At 40.6% G+C, this 22250-nt stretch overlaps 1 protein-coding gene across 1 annotated transcript in view; it reads left to right on the top strand.

The window, feature by feature from the left end:
- Positions 1–22250, top strand: part of LOC139747155 (RNA-binding protein 28) — an 85931-nt gene that overhangs the window by 56257 nt on the left and 7424 nt on the right. Inside the window, exons 7-9 of the mRNA XM_071659106.1 lie at positions 2397–2546; positions 19394–19526; positions 21341–21474. Of these exons, the coding sequence (XP_071515207.1) occupies positions 2397–2546; positions 19394–19526; positions 21341–21474 (417 nt within the window). The remainder of the gene's footprint in view (positions 1–2396; positions 2547–19393; positions 19527–21340; positions 21475–22250) is intronic.

Below are 22250 nucleotides of genomic sequence, written 5' to 3'. Positions count from 1 at the left end.
CCCCTTTAGTCGCCTTCTACGACATGAGGAATGCGTGGGAAGTATTCCATGTTTGGCGTGGTGTCGATGGGAATGAATAGAGGCTGACAGTATGGATTATCTCCGTGTATATATGTATATGTCTGTGTGTGTATATATATGTGTACATTTAGATGTATAGGTATGTATATTTGTGTGTGTGGACGTGTATGCATATACATGTGTATGTGGGTGGGTTGGGCCATTCTTTTTTCTGTTTCCTTTCGCTACCTCGCTAACGCGGGAGACAGCGACAAAGCAAAATAAATGAATAGATATTGTTGAATGTGTTTGATGATAGAGTGGCAGATATAAGGTGTTTTGGTCGAGGTGGTGTGCAAAGTGAGAGGGTTAGGGAAAATGATTTGATAAACAGAGAAGAGGTAGTAAAAGCTTTGTGGAAGATGAAAGCCGGCAAGGCAGCAGGTTTGGATGGTATTGCAGTGGAATTTATTGAAAAAGGGGGTGACTGTATTGTTGACTGGTTGGTAAGGTTATTTAATGTATGTATGATTCATGGTGAGGTGCCTGAGGATTGGCAGAATGCTTGCATAGTGCCATTGTACAAAGGCAAAGGGGATAAGAGTGAGTGCTCAAATTACAGAGGTATAAGTTTGTTGAGTATTCCTGGGAAATTATATGGGAGGGTATTGATTGAGAGGGTGAAGGCAAGTACAGAGCATCAGATTGGGGAAGAGCAGTGTGGTTTCAGAAGTGGTAGAGGATATGTGGATCAGGTGTTTGCTTTGAAGAATGTATGTGAGAAATACTTAGAAAAGCAAATGGATTTGTATGTAGCATTTATGGATCTGGAGAAGAAATATGATAGAGTTGATAGATATGCTCTGTGGAAGGTATTAAGAATATATGGTGTGGGAGGCAAGTTGTTAGCAGCAGTGAAAAGTTCTTATCGAGGATGTAAGGCATGTGTACGTGTAGGAAGAGAGGAAAGTGATTGGTTCTCGGTGAATGTAGGTTTGCGGCATGGGTGTGTGATGTCTCCATGGTTGTTTAATTTGTTTATGGATGGGGTTGTTAGGGAGGTGAATGCAAGAGTTTTGGAAAGAGGGGCAAGTATGAAGTCTGTTGTGGATGAGAGAGCTTGGGAAGTGAGTCAGTTATTGTTCGCTGATGATACAGCGCTGGTGGCTGATTCATGTGAGAAACTGCAGAAGCTGGTGACTGAGTTTGGTAAAGTGTGTGAAAAAAGAAAGTTAAGAGTAAATGTGAATAAGAGCAAGGTTATTAGGTACAGTAGGGTTGAGGGTCAAGTCAATTGGGAGGTAAGTTTGAATGGAGAAAAACTGGAGGAAGTAAAGTGTTTTAGATATCTGGGAGTGGATCTGGCAGCGGATGGAACCATGGAAGCGGAAGTGAATCATAGGGTGGGGGAGGGGGCGAAAATTCTGGGAGCCTTGAAGAATGTGTGGAAGTCGAGAACATTATCTCGGAAAGCAAAAATGGGTATGTTTGAAGGAATAGTGGTTCCAACAATGTTGTATGGTTGCGAGGCATGGGCTATGGATAGAGTTGTGTGGAGGAGGGTGGATGTGCTGGAAATGAGATGTTTGAGGACCATGTGTTATGTGAGGTGGTTTGATCGAGTAAGTAATGTAAGGGTAAGAGAGATGTGTGGAAATAAAAAAAAAGTGTGGTTAAGAGAGCAGAAGAGGGTGTTTTGAGATGGTTTGTCACATGGAGAGAATGAGTGAGGAAAGTTTGACCAAGAGGATATATGTGTCAGAGGTGGAGGGAGCAAGCAGAAGAGGGAGACCAAATTGGAGGTGGAAAGATGGAGTGAAAAAGATTTTGAGTGATCAGGGCCTGAACATGCAGGAGGGTGAAAGGCGTGCAAGGAATAGAGTGAATTGGAAAGATGTGGTATAACAGGGTCACCGTGCTGTCAGTGGATTGAACCAGGGCATGTGATGCATCTGGGGTAAACCATGGAAAGTTGTGTGGGGCCTGGATGTGGAAAGGGAGCTGTTGTTTCGGGCATTATTACATGACAGCTAGAGACTGAGTGTGAACGAATGTGTCCTTTGTTGTCTTTTCCTAGCGCTACCTCGCACACATGAGGGGGTAGGGGGTTGATATTCCATGTGTGGCGAGGTGACGATGGGAATAAATAAAGGTAGACAGTATGAATTATGTACATGTGTATATATGTATATGTCTGTGTGTGTATATATATGTGTACATTGAGATGTATAGGTATGTATATTTGCGTGTGTGGACGTGTATGTATATACATGTGTATGGGGGTGGGTTGGGCCATTCTTTCATCTGTTTCCTTGCGCTACCTCGCTAACGCGGGAGACAGCGACAAAGCAAAATAAATAAATAAATAAATGATTATAATGTTTTACTTTACACAGTGCCGCATCATGCGAAACCTCAAAGATATTGATGAAAATAATGAGCCCAGGAGTAAGGGATATGGCTTCATTACCTTCATGGATCATGAGCATGCACTGGCGGCTCTTCGAAAAATCAACAATAATCCCAACATATTCACTAATGCGCAGGTAAGTAAACATATGGTTTTTGTTGTAATAACTTTACTCTTTCAAGCAATGAGAAAATATCTCAAGGTGCGCCTTGTTAAAATAGGCTGTGGATATTTCTAAACTTTTATTGTATCAGACATGCAACAAAATATTACATTGTGGAAGATATTGTAAAGGACAGGATGCTGAGAATAAAAAAATTTTGTATGGAATGTCAGTGATTAGATGTTGCCTTTTATGAATAATAACTGATTATAGTAATTTTTTTCTACAACTTTCCTAGTGCTTTCATTCTGTTTTCTCAAGATTCAGGAGAAAGTGATTTTAAACCAACTGCTTTTTGGAATGTAGGGACTGCAGTAATCTCAAAGTGGATAAAACAGACCAGATGCAGTATGCATCCTCAGAGTCTTTTTGAGATGAATCTCTTTCTGATAGGTACCCAACATGAAGATTTTAGGTTATGGAATATTCACATTTAGATTTTCCCCAAATGAATTTCTTGAAATTATAGAGAAAGCTTAACAGAGGATCTCCTTCACATTGTACAATAAAAAACTACCAATTAGTTTAAGTTTTCAAACTAGTGAAAGAGGTTATGATTCAGTTGTATCTGAGGCTGTTTATTTAGTTTTTCTTTGTGGGCTATTTAATGATAAGACAGAGCCAGTAACACTGTCACTTTATATGAAAGTGTTTTACAGGAGCCTTTGTTAGTGGCTTTGACATTTATGTTCTTGGTTCTTTGTGAATTAGACTTCTGAGATGCTTTTCTCTGAGGAACTTTTGGCATCCCCATCTTAGTGCAGGTGGGAATTGTCAAGATTCCTGAATCTTTCATACAGTATGTTTCCACATTTTATGCTTAAATGCTTAAACACTTTCTCTTATTATCTAGTATAAGGAAGAAAGACCAGTGAGACATCTCTCTGTAGAGTGACCCACGAGCATGTAATATTCTTTGGAGATATAGGGGTTAAGACCTCTTAACCCTTTATCTCTTAAGTGGGGAACACTGGTTTTTCCACACTTTTCTCTCCTTTTAACAAGATGGCAGTCTGTCACTCATTTTGGGCGCACCCTCAGCTAATCAGAGACTGCCACAGATATGATGTCATTGATCCTCTGCTCTCAACCACAGAAGGATTTGGGAGCTATCTTGGGTAGTGGTAATATGGAAGGGGAGATAAGGGAGGGAGCAGTACAGGGTACAAGAGTCATTGGATTCCTTAATAGAATGATGAAGGGTAGAGGTGTAAGTATGGAAGTGTAGAAAGGATTAAGGGACAGCATAGTCCTCCCGACCTTGACCTATGGACATGGGATGAGTGACATAGGTCAAGATTGAGTTGAGAGGAGCATGTGGTATGATTTGATGGAAGAAGGTAATATGGAGTTGTATGAGAGATTTGGGATGGCAGTGAATGCAAAGGGAATGAATTGTGGAGTGGTAGAGAAGGAAAAACATAATACTTTGAGCTGATTTGGATATGTGGAAAGAATGCGAGACAGAATTTACAAGGAGAGTGTATGATTGTATGATTAAAGTAGTTGATTGAGAGGAGGACCACTTTTGACATGGGGAAATAGAGTAGAAGAGTATTGAAGTAGGAGAAATGAGAGAAGAATGCTTGTAATGATGTTTGTGAGAGGGGCATGTAAAAGCAGGGATAATTGGGGACTCTTTTGCTATGGTCACCCCCTTGATGGGAGTTTCTGAAGGGAATGAGCATCAGAGATATTGATAGATGGATGAGTAAGCTAATGATCTTTCTTATATAACTCACCTTTGGTTCTACTCTCCCTAGAAATTTGGTCAAAATTTTGTTGTATTCCTTGGCAGCTCTAAAGAAATAGACAGGGTGTGGCATATGTCTTTGCTGTCTAACTTCCTTTCTTTGGCTTCACTACTTTTTCTGTTGTCTGTAGCTTAGTTTTCTCTTTAGCCATTCCATTGTGGTATTCATTGATAAAATGTAGTCATTGTTAATGGTGTTCCTCAGGGTTCTGTTCTATCACCTACTCTCATTCTGCTCTTAAATTATTGCTTCTCTTGTATTACTAACCCTCTTCACTGTTATGCTGATGATTGCATTTTACACACCTCATTTAATCCCCCCCCCCTTCTTTTAATACTCATTCTCTTTCTTATCAAATTCCCTCCCTCAATTCTGACCAGTGCAGCATCTCAGAGTGGGAAAACAGTAATTTTGTTGAATTTGATAGTGCTGAAACTCAATTTCTTGTTATATCTCTCTCTGAAAATTGTTCATTTCCATCTGTTTAGAACACCACAGTTCAACCCTGTAATACCAAAACAAGTTAGGCATGTTCATATCTTTCTCTCTATGGAAACCCCACATAATCGGCTTCATAAAGTCTGCTTCCCAAAAACTGGGAGTCTTGTTTAGGTGCCATAATTATTTTTCTTTTCTTTTCTTTTTTTTTTTTCTTTTTTTTTTTTTTCCCCGCTGTCTTCCGCATTTGCGAGGTAGCGCAAGGAAACAGACGAAAGAAATGGCCCAACCCACCCCCATACACATGTATATACATACGTCCACACACGCAAATATACATACCTACACAGCATTCCATGGTTTACCCCAGACGCTTCACATGCCCTGATTCAATCCACTGACAGCATGTCAACCCCGGTATACCACATCGATCCAGTTCACTCTATTCCTTGCCCTCCTTTCACCCTCCTGCATGTTCAGGCCCCGATCACACAAAATCTTTTTCACTCCATCTTTCCACCTCCAATTTGGTCTCCCACTTCTCCTCGTTCCCTCCACCTCCGACACATATATCCTCTTGGTCAATCTTTCCTCACTCATTCTCTCCATGTGACCAAACCATTTCAAAACACCGTCTTCTGCTCTCTCAACCACGCTCTTTTTATTTCCACACATCTCTCTTACCCTTACATTACTTACTCGATCAAACCACCTCACACCACACATTGTCCTCAAACATCTCATTTCCAGCACATCCATCCTCCTGCGCACAACTCTATCCATAGCCCATGCCTCGCAACCATACAACATTGTTGGAACCACTATTCCTTCAAACATACCCATTTTTGCTTTCCGAGATAATGTTCTCGACTTCCACACATTCTTCAAGGCTCCCAGAATTTTCGCCCCTCCCCCACCCTATGATCCACTTCCGCTTCCATAGTTCCATCCGCTGCCAGATCCACTCCCAGATATCTAAAACACTTTACTTCCTCCAGTTTTTCTCCATTCAAACTTACCTCCCAATTGACTTGACCCTCAACCCTACTGTACCTAATAACCTTACTCTTATTCACATTTACTCTTAACTTTCTTCTTTCACACACTTTACCAAACTCAGTCACCAGCTTCTGCAGTTTCTCACATGAATCAGCCACCAGCGCTGTATCATCAGCGAACAACAACTGACTCACTTCCCAAGCTCTCTCATCCCCAACAGACTTCATACTTGCCCCTCTTTCCAAAACTCTTGCATTCACCTCCCTAACAACCCCATCCATAAACAAATTAAACAACCATGGAGACATCACACACCCCTGCCGCAAACCTTCATTCACTGAGAACCAATCACTTTCCTCTCTTCCTACACGTACACATGCCTTACATCCTCGATAAAAACTTTTCACTGCTTCTAACAACTTGCCTCCCACACCATATATTCTTAATACCTTCCACAGAGCATCTCTATCAACTCTATCATATGCCTTCTCCAGATCCATAAATGCTACATACAAATCCATTTGCTTTTCTAAGTATTTCTCACATACATTCTTCAAAGCAAACACCTGATCCACACATCCTCTACCACTTCTGAAACCACACTGCTCTTCCCCAATGTGATGCTCTGTACATGCCTTCACCCTCTCAATCAATACCCTCCCATATAATTTACCAGGAATCCTCAACAAACTTATACCTCTGTAATTTGAGCACTCACTCTTATCCCCTTTGCCTTTGTACAATGGCACTATGCACGCATTCCGCCAATCCTCAGGCACCTCACCATGAGTCATACATACATTAAATAACCTTACCAACCAGTCAATAATACAGTCACCCCCTTTTTTAATAAATTCCACTGCAATACCATCCAAACCTGCTGCCTTGCCGGCTTTCATCTTCCGCAAAGCTTTTACTACCTCTTCTCTGTTTACCAAATCATTTTCCCTAACCCTCTCACTTTGCACACCACCTCGACCAAAACACCCTATATCTGCCACTCTATCATCAAACACATTCAACAAACCTTCAAAATACTCACTCCATCTCCTTCTCACATCACCACTACTTAAAGTAGTAAAGTAGTAAAGTCAGGGGTTAGTGAGAGGACAAGAGCAAGGGAAGGAGTAGCACTACTCCTGAAACAGGAGTTGTGGGAGTATGTGATAGAATGTAAGAAAGTAAATTCTCGATTGATATGGGTAAAACTGAAAGTTGATGGAGAGAGATGGGTGATTATTGGTGCATATGCACCTGGGCATGAGAAGAAAGATCATGAGAGGCAAGTGTTTTGGGAGCAGCTGAATGAGTGTGTTAGTGGTTTTGATGCACGAGATCGGGTTATAGTGATGGGTGATTTGAATGCAAAGGTGAGTAATGTGGCAGTTGAGGGAATAATTGGTATACATGGGGTGTTCAGTGTTGTAAATGGAAATGGTGAAGAGCTTGTAGATTTATGTGCTGAAAAAGGACTGGTGATTGGGAATACCTGGTTTAAAAAGCGAGATATACATAAGTATACGTATGTAAGTAGGAGAGATGGCCAGAGAGCGTTATTGGATACGTGTTAATTGACAGGCGCGTGAAAGAGAGACTTTTAGATGTTAATGTGCTGAGAGGTGCAACTTGAGGGATGTCTGATCATTATCTTGTGGAGGCTAAGGTGAAGATTTGTATGGGTTTTCAGAAAAGAAGAGTGAATGTTGGGGTGAAGAGGGTGGTGAGAGTAAGTGAGCTTGGGAAGGAGACTTGTGTGAGGAAGTACCAGGAGAGACTGAGTACAGAATGGAAAAAGGTGAGAACAATGGAAGTAAGGGGAGTGGGGGAGGAATGAGATGTATTTAGGGAATCAGTGATGGATTGCACAAAAGATGCTTGTGGCATGAGAAGAGTGGGAGGTGGGTTGATTAGAAAGGGTAGTGAGTGGTGGGATGAAGAAGTAAGAGTATTAGTGAAAGAGAAGAGAGAGGCATTTGGACGATTTTTGCAGGGAAAAAATGCAATTGAGTGGGAGATGTATAAAAGAAAGAGACAGGAGGTCAAGCGAAAGGTGCAAGAGGTGAAAAAGAGGGCAAATGAGAGTTGGGGTGAGAGAGTATCATTAAATTTTAGGGAGAATAAAAAAATGTTCTGGAAGGAGGTAAATAAAGTGTGTAAGACGAGGGAGCAAATGGGAACTTCAGTGAAGGGTGCAAATGAGGAGGTGATAACATTATTTTTCTTGTGAGCATTTATTTCATATCTATGCCTTTTATGCATCCAAGTTTAGAGTACTGCTCACTCATTTGGGATGGCTCATCCTCTTGTCTCTCCATTACTTAGAGTGGAATCAAAAGCCTTCTATTTTACTAATTCTCCTAGCATTTCTTGCCACAGTGTTACTGCTTCCCTTCGATTCTTTAGGTAATAGTTTGGCTATTGTTCTCATAAACTATCTGCATGTATCCCTACACTCAAGTTTTGGACCTGTGAAATGCATTTGGCTATTTCTTTCTGCAGTTTCTTTGTAGTTGTTCTTGACATAGCCAAAGCTTTTGATGGTGTGGCATCGGGGTCTCATCTCTTAGCTCCCCTCTTTTGGCTTCCTCCCTCATATTGCTCTTTTATATCGAGCTACCTCTCCTGCCGATCTATCTCTGTAGTTGTTGATGGATCAACCTCCCTCCTTTTTTCCATAAACAGTAGTGTCCCTCAAGATTCAATCCTGTCTGCTACACTTTTTCTCCCTTTTTTCAATGATTTCCTTTCCTCCACAGATAATCAGATGCACTCATACACAGATGAATCAACACTGCAATCACCCACATCCTTTAGTTCTGCTCCTTCTTCTCTCACCTAAGCTGCATCTTGTGTTGACACAGCTTCCTCAATAAACTCACACTTGGACAGGATATCTCAGTGGGTAGATGAAATCTAGTCAAGTTTAATGCCTCCAAGACCCAGTTTCTACCTATCTATTCATTAAAAACTCACAAATCTTGTCTCTCCTTTGATAGTTCTTTAATTCCACATCTTGACTAAGTGAAAATACTTGGTATTACTCTAACATTCACACTTCCACTCTTTCTCGGAAACCCCACATTACGGGAATAGCTAAGGCTGCCTCTAAGAAACTAGGTGTCCTGTATAGATGTGAAAACTTCTCTTCTGAACATTTGCTCCAATTATACATAGGATTGATTCATCCTTGTGTGGAGCACTACTGTTCCATCTAGGGTAGTTCTAGCTTTGCATCCGTACTCGACAAGAGTTGAATTGAAAGCAGTCCTACCTATGAACTGTCCCAGGCTAACTTCCAAGTTGACCCTCTTGCCCAATGCTGCATTGTTGGTTCACTCTCCCTCTTCTGTAGGAATTGCTTTGGTTCTTGTTCAGAAGTGCTGGCTGCTCATGTGCCCCCACCACTAGCTAGACCACACAGCACTCAGCAAGCTGCTGTGTCACATTGTTACAGAATAACCATTGGCTACTCAAGGGTGGGTCATTTTGATAACTGCTTCTTTCCTTGCATGCCAAAGCTCTGGACCTCACTCCTGTCTCATGTCTTTCCCAATAACTATGACCTGGCACATTTCAGAAGACAGGTTTTTCACTTCCTCCAAAATTTGGATATACTTTCCCTTGTCTTTTCTTTTTCTGTTTCATAATTCTCTATATTTCAGTTAAGGCCCAGCTGTGATATAGAGTTTTGTCCATGACTGGAGCCTTCAGTGTAAAGATGAAACTCATCTCATCTCTCATTTGCCCTCTTTTTCAACCCTGCGCCTTCCTCTTGACCTTCTGCCACTTTTTCTTTTACATATCCCTAATATTTGCTCCCCTTCCTTGTAAGTAGTATCCATTCACTTCTCTTTTCTCATCACTAGCAACTTGACTTCATCTTCCCACCACTTACAACCTTGTTTCACCTGTTCTTCACCTACCTTTTGTATGCCACTCACTTCTCTTGTACATGTTCCCCAAATTCCTCCCATTCCTCATCCGCTTCCCTGTCTCTGTTTACTCTCACCTTTTATCTTCAGTACTCAATCTCTTCTAGTGTTTCTTCACACTAGTCTCTTTTCCAAGCTCACTTACTTTCAACTCCCTCTGCTTGCCATATAATTTTCTTTCTGAAAATCTCTACAAATCTTCACCCTCACCTCTACCAGGTAATGATCAGATATCTCAGACATGATGGGTTATAGATATGTTTAAACTTTGTAATATTGGAGTGATAGGTGGTGTCCAGATCATAGATGAAGAAAAGCTGATACTTCCATGTCTGAGAAGTATAGTTTAAGATAAATATATGTTTAAGAGGATAACATTTAGTATTGGTTTGGGAAGGTGGTTGTTCACTAATTGTTGAATTGATTCAATGTTTTTTTTTTTTTTTTTTTTTTCAAACTATTCGCCATTTCCCGCGTTAGCGAGGTAGCGTTAAGAACAGAGAACTGGGCCACTGAGGGTTTATTTTTTTGTCACCATTTATTTTTAAGGAGGGTGATCTATTAGTATAGGTTTTCAAAAAGTGAACATTTTCTTTTAGCTGGTTGAGAAGGGTCTCGTGTTGTTACAAAAAACTGAGTGCCAAGCACATTGAAGTAAGATTATATTAGAAGTGTTTTTGTTTCATTGAGCTGGTGTTGAATAAGTGCAATTGCCAGGCCTGTTTGGGATTAAACTCAAGTGAAAAGTCAACTTTTGTGAAGTTGTATCATTCAGCCTCATTCTAGTCATAGAACTTCTTCCTATAAAAGAGCCCATCTTTTCCCCACTACAGATTGGAGTGCTGCCTCAGGAGAAGAGGTCCTCAGGGTTATTTAGTAATGATGATAATAGATGTATATTATTTCCTGCCCCAAGAATCCCCTCCATCTTTATGAGGTTCATTCATGAAGCTGGCTACATCCAATGTAGTAATGTGTATGTCTATGTGCAGAAAGTGCAAGACATTTGAGAAATAAGTGCTTGGCGTCTTCATTTGGTAGTTGCATTGTGGGCATGAAGGTTCTGGGATATGTTGAAATGGTGTTGGTAGACAGGGATGTGTGACTCAAGTTTGTCTGGGAAGTTTGGTATCAGATGAGTGTATGCTTGGTGGGTCAATTTTTAAGATTGAGTTGGAAGGGGCAGATGTTTAGTGCTAGTTAGGTTATTTCAGTGTGCATGGGCTTTTCAAGTGTTATATGGCTGGAGTGGAAGGATCTGTGACTTAATGTTACTGAAGTGTGAAGCAAAGATAAGCTTTTTATTTCTATTGGGGGTTGGTGGTTCATTATGGAGTGGTTTAGGTATGAGAAATCAACTGCTGTTGCATAGAAGTGTGCTGAGCACAGCAGTACCATCCAAACCAGCCTCCTTGCCAGCTTTCATCATCCACAAAACTTTCACTACCTCTTCTCTGTTTACCAAAACATTCTCCCTGACCCTCTCACTTCGCACACCACCTCAACCAAAACACCCTATATCTGCCACTCTATCATCAAATGCATTCAACAAACCTTCAAAATACTCACTTTATCTCCCTCTCACTTCACCACTACTTGTTATTAGCCCCCTTCACTGATGTTCCCATTTGTTCTCTTGTCTTACGCAATATATTTACCTCCTTCTAAAATATCTTTTTCTCTTTCTTTCTTTCATACTATTCGCCATTTCCCGCATCAGCGAGGTAGCGTTAAGAACAGAGGACTGGGCCTCTGAGGAAACATCCTCATCCAGCCCCCTTCTCTGTTCCTTCCTTTGGGGAAAAAAAAAAAGAGAGGGGAGGATTTCCAGCCCCCCGCTCCCTTCCCTTTTAGTCGCCTTCTACGACACGCAGGGAATACGTGGGAAGTATTCTTTCTCCATGATCCCCAGTTATCTTTTTATTCTCCTAAGATTTAATGATACTCTCACCCTAACTATCATTTTCCTTCTTTTTCACCTTTTGCACCTTTTTTTTTTTTTTTTTCTAGCTCTCCTAGTCATTTGCACTATTTCCCTGCAAAAATCATCCAATTGCCTTTCTCTTCTCTTTCACTAACAATCTTACTTCTTCATCCCACCACTCACTACCCTTTCTAATCTGCCCTAGGGATAGGGGAGAAAGAATACTTCCCACATATTCCTTGCATGTTGTAAAAGGCAACTAAAAGGGGAGGGAGCGGGGGGCTGAAAATCCTCCCCTCTCATTTTTAATTTTTCAAAAGAAGGAACAGAGAAGGGGAGCAAGTGAGGATATTCCCTCTTAAGACTCAGTTCTCTTTTCATGACGCTACCTTGCTAATGTGGGAAATGGCGAATATGTATAAAAAAGAAAAAAATGTATTTATTTAGTTATTATACTTTGTCGTTGTCTCCAGCATTAGCGAGATAGCGCAAGGAAACAGATGAAGAAATGGCCCTACCCACCCACATACACATGTATATACATACACGTCCACACACGCACATATACATAACTATACATCTCAACATATCCATATATATATATTATTTATATTTATTTATTTTGCTTTGTCGCTGTCTCCCGTGTTTGCGAGATAGCGCAAGGAAACAGACGAAAGAAATGGCCCAACCCGCCTACATACACATGTATATACATACACGTCCACACACGCAAATTTACATACCTATACATCTCAATGTACACATACATATACACACACAGACATATACATATATACACATGTACATAATTCATACTGTCTGCTTTTATTTGTTCCCATCGCCACCTCGCCACACATGGAATAACAACCCCCTCCCCCTCAGGTGTGCGAGGTAGCGCTAGGAAAAGACACCAAAGGCCCCATTCGTTCACACTCAGTCTCTAGCTGTCATGTAATAATGCACCGAAACCACAGCTCCCTTTCCACATCCAGGCCCCACACAACTTTCCATGGTTTACCCCAGACGCTTCACATGCCCTGGTTCAATCCATTGACAGCACGTCGACCCCGGGATACCACATCGTTCCAGTTCACTCTATTCCTTGCCCGCCTTTCACCTTCCTGCATGTTCAGGCCCCGATCACTCAAAATCTTTTTCACTCCATCTTTCCACCTCCAATTTGGTCTCCCACTTCTCCTCGTTCCCTCTACCTCCGACACATATATCCTCTTGGTCAATCTTTCCTCACTCTTTCTCTCCATGCATCCAAACCATTTCAACACACCCTCCTCTGCTCTCTCAACCACGCTCTTTTTATTTCCACACATCTCTCTTACCCTTACATTACTTGCTAGATCAAACCACCTCACACCACATATTGTCCTCAAACATCTCATTTCCAGCACATCTACCCTCCTGCGCACAATTCTATCCATAGCCCACGCCTCGCAACCATACAACATTGTTGGAACCACTATTCCTTCAAACATACCCATTTTTGCTTTCCGAGATAATGTTCTCCACTTCCAAACATTCTTTAAGGCTCCCAGAATTTTTGCCCCCTCCCCCACCCTATGATACACTTCCACTTCCATGGTTCCATCCACTGCCAGATCCACTCCCAGATATCTAAAACACTTTACTTCCTCCAGTTTTTCTCCATTTAAACTTACCTCCCAATTGACTTGACCCTCAACCCTACTGTACCTAATACCATGCTCTTATTCACATTTACTCTTAACTTTCTTCTTTCACACACTTTACCAAACTCAGTCACCAGCTTCTGCAGTTTCTCACATGAATCAGCCACCAGCGCTGTATCATCAGCGAACAACAACTGACTCACTTCCCAAGCTTTCTCATCCACAACAGACTTCATACTTGCCCCTCTTTCCAAAACTCTTGCATTCACCTCCCTAACAACCCCATCCATAAACAAATTACACAACCATGGAGACATCACACACCCCTGCTGCAAACCTACATTCACTGAGAACCAATCACTTTCCTCTCTTCCTGTACATACACATGCCTTACATCCTCGATAAAAACTTTTCACTGCTTCTAACAACTCGCCTCCCACACCATATATTCTTAATACCTTCCACAGAGCATCTCTATCAACTCTATCATATGCCTTCTCCAGATCCATAAATGCTACATACAAATCCATTTGCTTTTCTAAGTATTTCTCACATACATTCTTCAAAGCAAACACCTGATCCACACATCCTCTGCCACTTCTGAAACCACACTGCTCTTCCCCAATCTGATGCTCTGTACATGCCTTCACCCTCTCAATCAATACCCTCCCATATAATTTACCAGGAATACTCAACAAACTTATACCTCTGTAATTTGAGCACTCACGCTTATCCCCTTTGCCTTTGTACAATGGCGCTATGCACGCATTCTGCCAATCCTCAGGCACCTCACCATGAATCGTACATACATTGAATAACCTTACCAACCAGTCAATAATACAGTCACCCACTTTTTTAATAAATTCCACTGCAATACTATCCAAACCCGCCTTGCTGGCTTTCATCTTCCACAAAGCTTTTACTACCTCTTCTCTGTTTACCAAATCATATTCCCTAACCCTCTCACTCTGCACACCACCTCGACCAAAACACCCTATATCTGCCACTCTATCATCAAACACTTTCAACAAACCTTCAAAATACTCACTCCATCTCCTTCTCACATCACCACTACTTGTTATCACCTCCTCATTAGCCCCCTTCACCGATGTTCCCATTTGTTCTCTTGTCTTAAGCTTTATATGAACTCCTTCCAAAACATCTTTTTATTATCCCCAAAATATAATGATACTCTCACCCCAACTCTCATTTGCCCACTTTTTCACCTCTTGCACCTTTCTCTTCACCTCCTGCCTGTTTCATTTTTACATCTCCCAGTCATTTACACTATTTCCCTGCAAAACCGTCCAAATGCCTCTCTCTTCTCTTTCACTAATAATCTTACTTCTTCATCCCACCACTCACTACCCTTTCTAATCTGCCCACTTACCATGCCTCTCATGCCACAAGCATCTTTTGCACAAGCCATTGTACAAATGCAAAGTGGATAAAGGTGAGTGTTCAGATTATAGAAGTATAGGTTTGTTGAGTATTCTTGGGAAATTATATGGGAGGGTATTGATTGAGAGGGTGAAGGCATGGACAGAACATCAGATTGGGGAAGAGCAGTGTGGTTTTCAGAAGTAGTAGAGGATGTGTGGATCAGATGTTTGCTTTGAAGAATGTATGTGAGAAATACTTAGAAAAACAAATGGATTTGTTTAGAGCATTTATGGATCTGGAAAGAGCATATCATAAAGTTGATAGAGGTGCTCTGTGGAAGGTATTAAGAGTATATGGTGTGGGAGGCAAGTTGCTGGAAGCAGTGAAAAGTTTGTATTGAGGATGTAAGACATATGAACGAGTAGGAAGAGAGGAAAGTGATTGGTTCTCAGTGAATGTTGGTTTGTGGCAGGGGTGCATGATATCTCCATGGTTGTTTAATTTGTTTATGAATTGGGTTGTTAGGTAGGTGAATGCAAGAGTTTTAGAGAGAGGGGCAAGTGTGCAGTCTGTTATGAATGAGAGAGCTTGGGAAGTGAGTCAATTGTTCACTGATGATACAGCGCTGATGGCTGATTTGGGTGAGAAACTGCAGAAGCTGGTGACTGAGTTTGATAAATTGTGTGAAAGAAGAAAGGTGAGAGTAAATGTGAGTAAGAGCAAGATTATTAGGCACAGTAGGGTTGAGGGACAAGTCAGTTGGGAGGTAAGTTTGAATGGAGAAAAGCTGGAGGAAATGAAGTGTTTTACATATGTGGGAGTGGATTTGACAGCGGATGGAACCATGGAAGCAGAAATGAGTCACAGGGTGGGAGAGGGGGCAAAAGTTCTGGGAGCATTGAAGAATGTCTGGAAGGCATGAACATTATCTTGGAAAGCATGTTTGAAAGTATGTTTGAAGGAATAGTGGTTCTGACAATGTTATACGGTTGCGAGTCGTTGGCTATAGATAGGCTTGTGCGGAGGAGGGTGGATGTGTTGGAAATGAGATGTTTGAGGACAATATTTGGTGTGAGGTGGTTTGATCGAGTAAGTAATGAAAGGTTAAGAGAGATGTGTGGTAATAAAAAGAGTGTGGTGGAGAGAGAAGTGGGTGTGTTGAAATGGTTTGGTCAGATGGAGAGAATAAGTGAGTAAAGATTGACTAAGAGGATATATGTGTCAAGAGGTGGAGGGAAAGAGGAAAAGAAGGACACCAAATTGGAGGTGGAAGGATGGAATAAAAAAGATTTTTAGCGATTGGGGCCTAAACATGCAGGAGGGTGAAAGGCGTGCCAGGAATAGAGTGAATTGGAATGATGTGGCGTACCTGGGTCGACGTACTGTCAGTGGATTGAACCAGGGCATGTGAAGCGTCTGGGGTAAACCATGGAAAGTTCTGTGTTGCCTGGATGTGGAAAGGGAGCTGTGGTTTCAGTGCATTATACATGACAGCTAGAGACTGAGTGTGAACAAACGTGGCCTTTGTTGTCTTTTCCTAGCACTACCTCGTGCGCTTGTGGGGGAGGGGGTTGTTATTTCATGTGTGACGGGGTGGCGAAGGGAATGAATAAAGGCAGCAAGTATGAATTTTGTACACATGTATATGTCTTTGTAGGTATATATAAGTATACGTTGAAATATATAGGTATCTGTATGTGCATATTTGGATGTATGTATATATATATGTGTATGTGGGTGGTTTGGGCCATTCTTTTGTTTGTTTTGTTGTGCTACCTCGCTGATGCGGGAGACAGCGACAAAGTATAATGAATAAGATAGAATATATATTTTATCCCTGGGGATATGGGAGAAATAATACTTTCCACACATTCCCGAGTGTTGTAGGAGGCGACTAAAGAGGACGGGAGTAGGGGGCTAGAAACCCTCCCCTCTTTGTATTCTAACTGTCTAAAAGGTGAAACAGAAGAAGTCACGTGGGGAGTGCTCATCCCCCTCGAAGGCTTAAAGTGGGGTGTGGATGTAACCAAGATGAGTAAAAAGTGAGAGATAAGTAGTACGTTTGAGGAAAGGAACCTGGATATTTTGGCTCTGAGTGAAACGAAGCTCAAGGGTAAAGGGGAAGAGTGGTTTGGGAATGTTTTGGGAATAAAGTCAGGGGTTGGTGAACAGACAAGAGCAAAGGAAGGAGAAGCACTGCTCCTGAAACAGGAGTGTGGGAGTATGTGATAGAGTGTAAGAAAGTAAACTCTAGATTGATATGAGTAAAACTGAGAGTGGATGGAGAGAGATGGGTGATTATTGGTGACTATGCACCTGGGCATGAAAAGAAAGGTCATGAGAGGCAAGTGTTTTGGGAGCAGCTGAGTGAGTGTGTTAGCAGTTTTGATGCACAAGACTGGTTTATAGTGATGGGTGATTAGAATGCAAAGGTGAGTAATGTGGCAGTTGAGAAAAATAATTGGTGTACATGGGGTGTTCAGTGTTCTAATGGGAGTGGTGAGGAGCTTGTAGATTTGTGTGCTGATAAAGGACTGGTGATTGTGAATACCTGGTTTAAAAAGCGAGATGTACATAAGTATACGTATGTAAGTAGGAGAGATAGCCAGTGAGCGTTATTGGATTATGTGTTAATTGATAAGCGCGTGAAAGAGACACTTTTGGATGTAAATGTGCTGAGAGGTGCAACTGGAGGGATGTCTGCTCATTATCTTGTGGAGGCGAAGGTGAAGATTTGTAGAGGTTTTCAGAAAAGTAGAGAAAATGTTGATTTGAATAGAGTGGTGAGAGTAAGTGACCTTGGAAAGGAGAGACTGAGTGCAGAATGGAAAAGGGTGAGAGCAAAGGACATAAGGGGAGTGGGGAAGGAATGGGCTGTATTTAGGGAAGTTATAATGGCATGCGCAAAAGATGCCTTTGGAATGAGAAGTGTGGGAGGTGGGTAGATTAGAAAGGGTAGTGAGTAGTGGGATGAAGAAGTGAGATTATTGATGAAAGAGAAGAGAGAGGCATTTTGAATGATTTTTGTAGGGAAAAAGTGCAAATGACTGGGAAATGTATAAAAGAAAGAGGCAAGAGGTCAATAGAAAGGTGCAAGAGTTGAAAAAGAGGGCAAATGAGAGTTGGGGCGAGAGAGTATCATTAGATTTTGGAAAGAATAAAAAGATGTCGTGGAAAGAGGTAAATAAAGTGTGTAAGACAAGAGAACAAATGGGAACATTGGTGAAAGGGGCTAATGTGGAGGTAATAACAAGTAGTGGTGATGTGAGAAGATGGAGTGAGAATTTTGAAGGTGTGTTGAATGTGTTAGATGACGGAGTGGCAGATATAGGATGTTTTGGTCGAGGTGGTGTTTGAAGTGAGAGGGTCAGGGAGAATGGTTTAGTAAACAGAGAAGTGGTAGTGAAAGCTTTGCAGAAGATGAAAGCCGGCGAGGCGGCGAGTTTTGATGGTATTGCAGTGGAATTTGTTTAAAAGGGGGTGACTGTGTTGTTGACTAGTTGGTGAGGATATGCATTGTATGTATGGCTCATGGTAAAGTGCCTGAGGATTGGTGAAATGCATGAATATTAAAGGACCCAATGACTCTTCTATCCTGTAAAGCTCTCTCCCTTTTCTATCCTTCCATATCACCAAACTTACCAGGGATAGCTCATGAATACTTCAATTCTGCCACCTTTCCAGTCTTTCTCCCTCAAACCTAAAATAGTTCATTAAATGTTCCTCTGTCACTCTTTAGGGTTTTGCAAGATTCATACTCTCAATCACTTAAGCTTACACAAATCATAAAACACATTTTAATTTCTGTAACTCCTCTTTGCTCTCGGTAAACAACAAAGTATCATTTGCAAATAGGCTCGTCACTAGCCACCACACTCCTTCTGTGTAACCCTCTCCCTAGTTTTGCTTTCATCTGTCTTATCAGTCCATCCATATGTATGTTAAAAAGCCATGATGACATTTAACAGCCCTGCCTTACACCCTAGAAACTTTCACTCAACTTTCCATCCATTCTTACACATGCGTTTGCTCATGTATAGAGGGCTTTCACACCATTCAACAGTGATCCCCCTACCTCATATATCCTTAACACATGCCATAAAGCATTCCAATTGACTATGTTATATACTTTCCACAGATCTATAAAAACTGCAAATAGCTTCTTACCTTTTGCCAGATACTTTTCCACAGTCATTCTTACCACTAAAATCTGATCCACATATCCTTTACCTATCCTGTTAGTCAACGCTTGCATACACTTTTCCTGGTATACCTAACTGACTTGTTCCTTTATAATTGCTACATACATCCTTGGCATCTTTTCCTCTGAATGAAGGGGAATAGAATAGCTTTCACCCAATCCTCAGGCAAAACTTGCTTCCATGCTAGATTACTTATATGTCCCCACTTTGTCACACTTTCTCCTCCATGCTTCAACATTTGAGCTGTGATCCCATCCACTCCAGGTGCCTTCCCTGCCTTCATTCTCATTATTGCTTTCTTTATCTCCCGTCTTGCTTTAGGCACCTGCACTTGTATCCTTTTCCTTCCATCCCCTATACCCATCCATGTATCAACTGCTGCCCCACCTTCCTCTACATTTATGAGTTCTTCAAAATGCATTGCTGCTTTTTATGATACATATTTTAAGCTTTTCTTCACAATTTGTTAGTTCTTCAAACACTAAGATAAGCTTTGATATCACAGAATTAATGTAGCCCATCACTTTTGTTTCCAAATCTTTCAGAGGCCAGTTGTAGAATTTTCTTTGGAGAACCGTTCTGTTCTTCAAGCTCGTCAGAAACGTATGGAGAAAAGCAGGGAGAAGAACCCTTTATGGAAAAAAGGACGTGCTGCCAAAGCAAATGACACTAAAAAAGGTATGTGTTGTGCTGTTGGAATGTAGCAGATAGACAGAATTTACATAATCTTTTACTGTGGCTGGCCTTGTCCCTGTGTTTTAGATCATTTGGACCATTATTTTTTGACATTACCATTAAACATTACTATTACCATTATGAAGTGAATATAAAAACATTGTAGAACCTAACCTAAGGCAAGATGAACCATCAGACTTAAAGTTTTAGGGCACTTGGTGCTGCCATGTGTACAATTTACCTGTCACGTATTCAGGGCAGTCATGATGAATAGCCTGACAGTGTAGCCCATTCATACTGCAGGTTGTTAATATAATAACAATGAGCATGCACAATGACAAGTTCACCAGTTTAGCAGGTGATATATATATATGTATATAGAGGTGAATATAATATAATGTTTCTGAAAATGAAAGGACTCTTAACATGAGATAAGAAAACTATGTAAGTTAAAATATGAAAATTCAGAAGCTTTATTAATTTGTATTTTGTAGGAACCATTTTCTTGCTGTTTTCTGTTTTTGATTGGTTTGTTGCTTTAAATTTTGCTTTATGAACTGAGAATTTTTTTGTCACATAACCCATCTTGTGAAATTGAAATTGTAATAATAACAGATATAGTAAATGGGAGTCTGAGTGAGTGGTTTGAAATAAATGTGATTGCATCAAAGTTGTGTGATGTCACTTTATTTATTAAATGTTTTTCAAGATGGGACATTGCATGAGATCCAAACAAGTTAGAGTGATTGTGATGTGATATTTGAGTATGGAGAGACAGATTGGAAGTTGCCAGAGATGTATTCAAATGATGCTATGTTGTTAGTTAAATTAGAGGAAGAGCTGTTGAGAGTGAATCCAAATAAAAGTAAAATGCTAATTTTTGAAAGAAAATAGAAGTCAGATTCTAAGATGAGTTTGCATAGTAAAGAACTGGAATTTGTTGTTGTGTTTGAATACTTGGGATTGAAATTTGATAAGAATGGTAGTGGGAAATCTGAAGTTGAAAGTAGAATCATGCAAGGGAGATGATCTAGAGCTCAACTGAAATCTATTGAATGGAAAAAAATTAACCATAGAGTTTGTAAGAAGCTTACATGAAAGAGTACTAATTCCTTTGCTGATGTATGGATGTCAAACCCAAATGTGTTTAGGTTATGAGAAGTAAAAAACAGGAACAGTAAAGATGGATCATTTGTGTAGTGTACTTGGATTTTGAATAGAATGAAAATTAAAGATGTGTAAAGGGTGTTGGGGGAAGTGAAAGTTTTATGAGGTATGATTATGTAAATAGGATAGTTAGGTCTGAAGAAATGGATAGATGTACAGGTAATTGATTAGGGGTAAGATATTTTTAGATGAAGATATTAGAGGAATGCGTTGGAAGTGCTTTATGTATGAAAGTGTTGCGAATTAAGATTTTGGTCTTAGTTGACAAGTCAAATTAGTGTGTAAAATATTAAAGTGAGAAGCTCATTTGGAAGTGTTGAAGGTCATGTTTCACTCCATCATACTGGGTACAGGTTAAGGATATGTGTGAGTGATGTTTTGGATATTGCATTCAGTACCTGATCCTCTGTATTAAACTAAGAATGGAATAATGATTATAGTTATTGTTGTTCTTACTGTACACAGCATATTTGATATACCATTTTGAGATTACCTAATTCCTCAAATATGAGCCAAATAACACAGTACGGTTCTTTTGTTGTAAATGCCAAGGTCTTAACACCCTTTCGAGACTTAAAAAAAGAATGTGCACTTAAATGAAAAGAATAAAAGGATAAAGTATACAAATGAGAATTTACATTGTATTTCAGGCAATAAGACTTCAGTTTCCTTAAGAAAACCAGAAAAAGGCGGTGAGGAGACAAAGGAGGAAATTGAGCCAGCTTTCATGGGGTCTAAGTCAGATCCATCAAAAAAAGCTTTGCCAATTAATTATGGACCAAAGGTAGGGGCATGACATCTTGTATGATTAGTATGATACCATTAGCTAACTTGGCAGGGCCCCCAGGTACCAAGGTACTTTTTTTCTGACATGACTAGGGCTAAAAATGCTCCAATCCAGCCATCATGGGTGAAAGGAAAAGAAAAAGAAAGAAATTAATCAGGACTCCACCAAGGAAGAAAAGTTTGATTCAGAGAGAAAGACAAAAGGAGGAAGAGAATTCCACAGCTTAACTATTCAAGGGAAGAAAGAGCCATCATGACAGCCCATCACTGACTTGTTAATGTTTACAAGTTATTCAGATTTGTGGCATTATTTAGTCTTCTTTTTTTTTATTGCATATATTGAAGGTAGGTAGTAGTTGGTAGGCAGCCAATGACCAGGGAGGTGTAGTACCATTACTACCTGCCTGGGTATCAGAATTGTAAGTGATAGCTGCATAGTGAGCCAGCACTTTAGTGATTGTTAAGTTGCACTCCTCTGATCCAAGTAGCTGTCTTTTGCGATCTGCCTCACCTACACAGGGACTGCTAGCATTCTGTCCACAAACATACAAAATCTCTCTCTCTTTCTCATATGCAACACTGGAGAACACTCCATTCCCAGAGCTCATTCTTCTTAACTACAATTCCTGTGGTGAGTACTATGTGCTAGCCCTGCTTTTTGGCAAAGTGGTAAGAGCAATAGATAGAGGTAGTAGAGAGGAACATATAGATAGGACTATTAGGTTGAAACCTTGGGTAGAATTAGTAGGTAGGAACATTAGGTAAAAGTCTTTA

The sequence above is a fragment of the Panulirus ornatus genome, chromosome 67 (assembly GCF_036320965.1).
Source record: "Panulirus ornatus isolate Po-2019 chromosome 67, ASM3632096v1, whole genome shotgun sequence".
NCBI lineage: Eukaryota > Metazoa > Arthropoda > Malacostraca > Decapoda > Palinuridae > Panulirus > Panulirus ornatus.
Note: the sequence above shows the minus strand (reverse complement) of the source record. Positions and strands in the feature narration are given on the sequence as shown.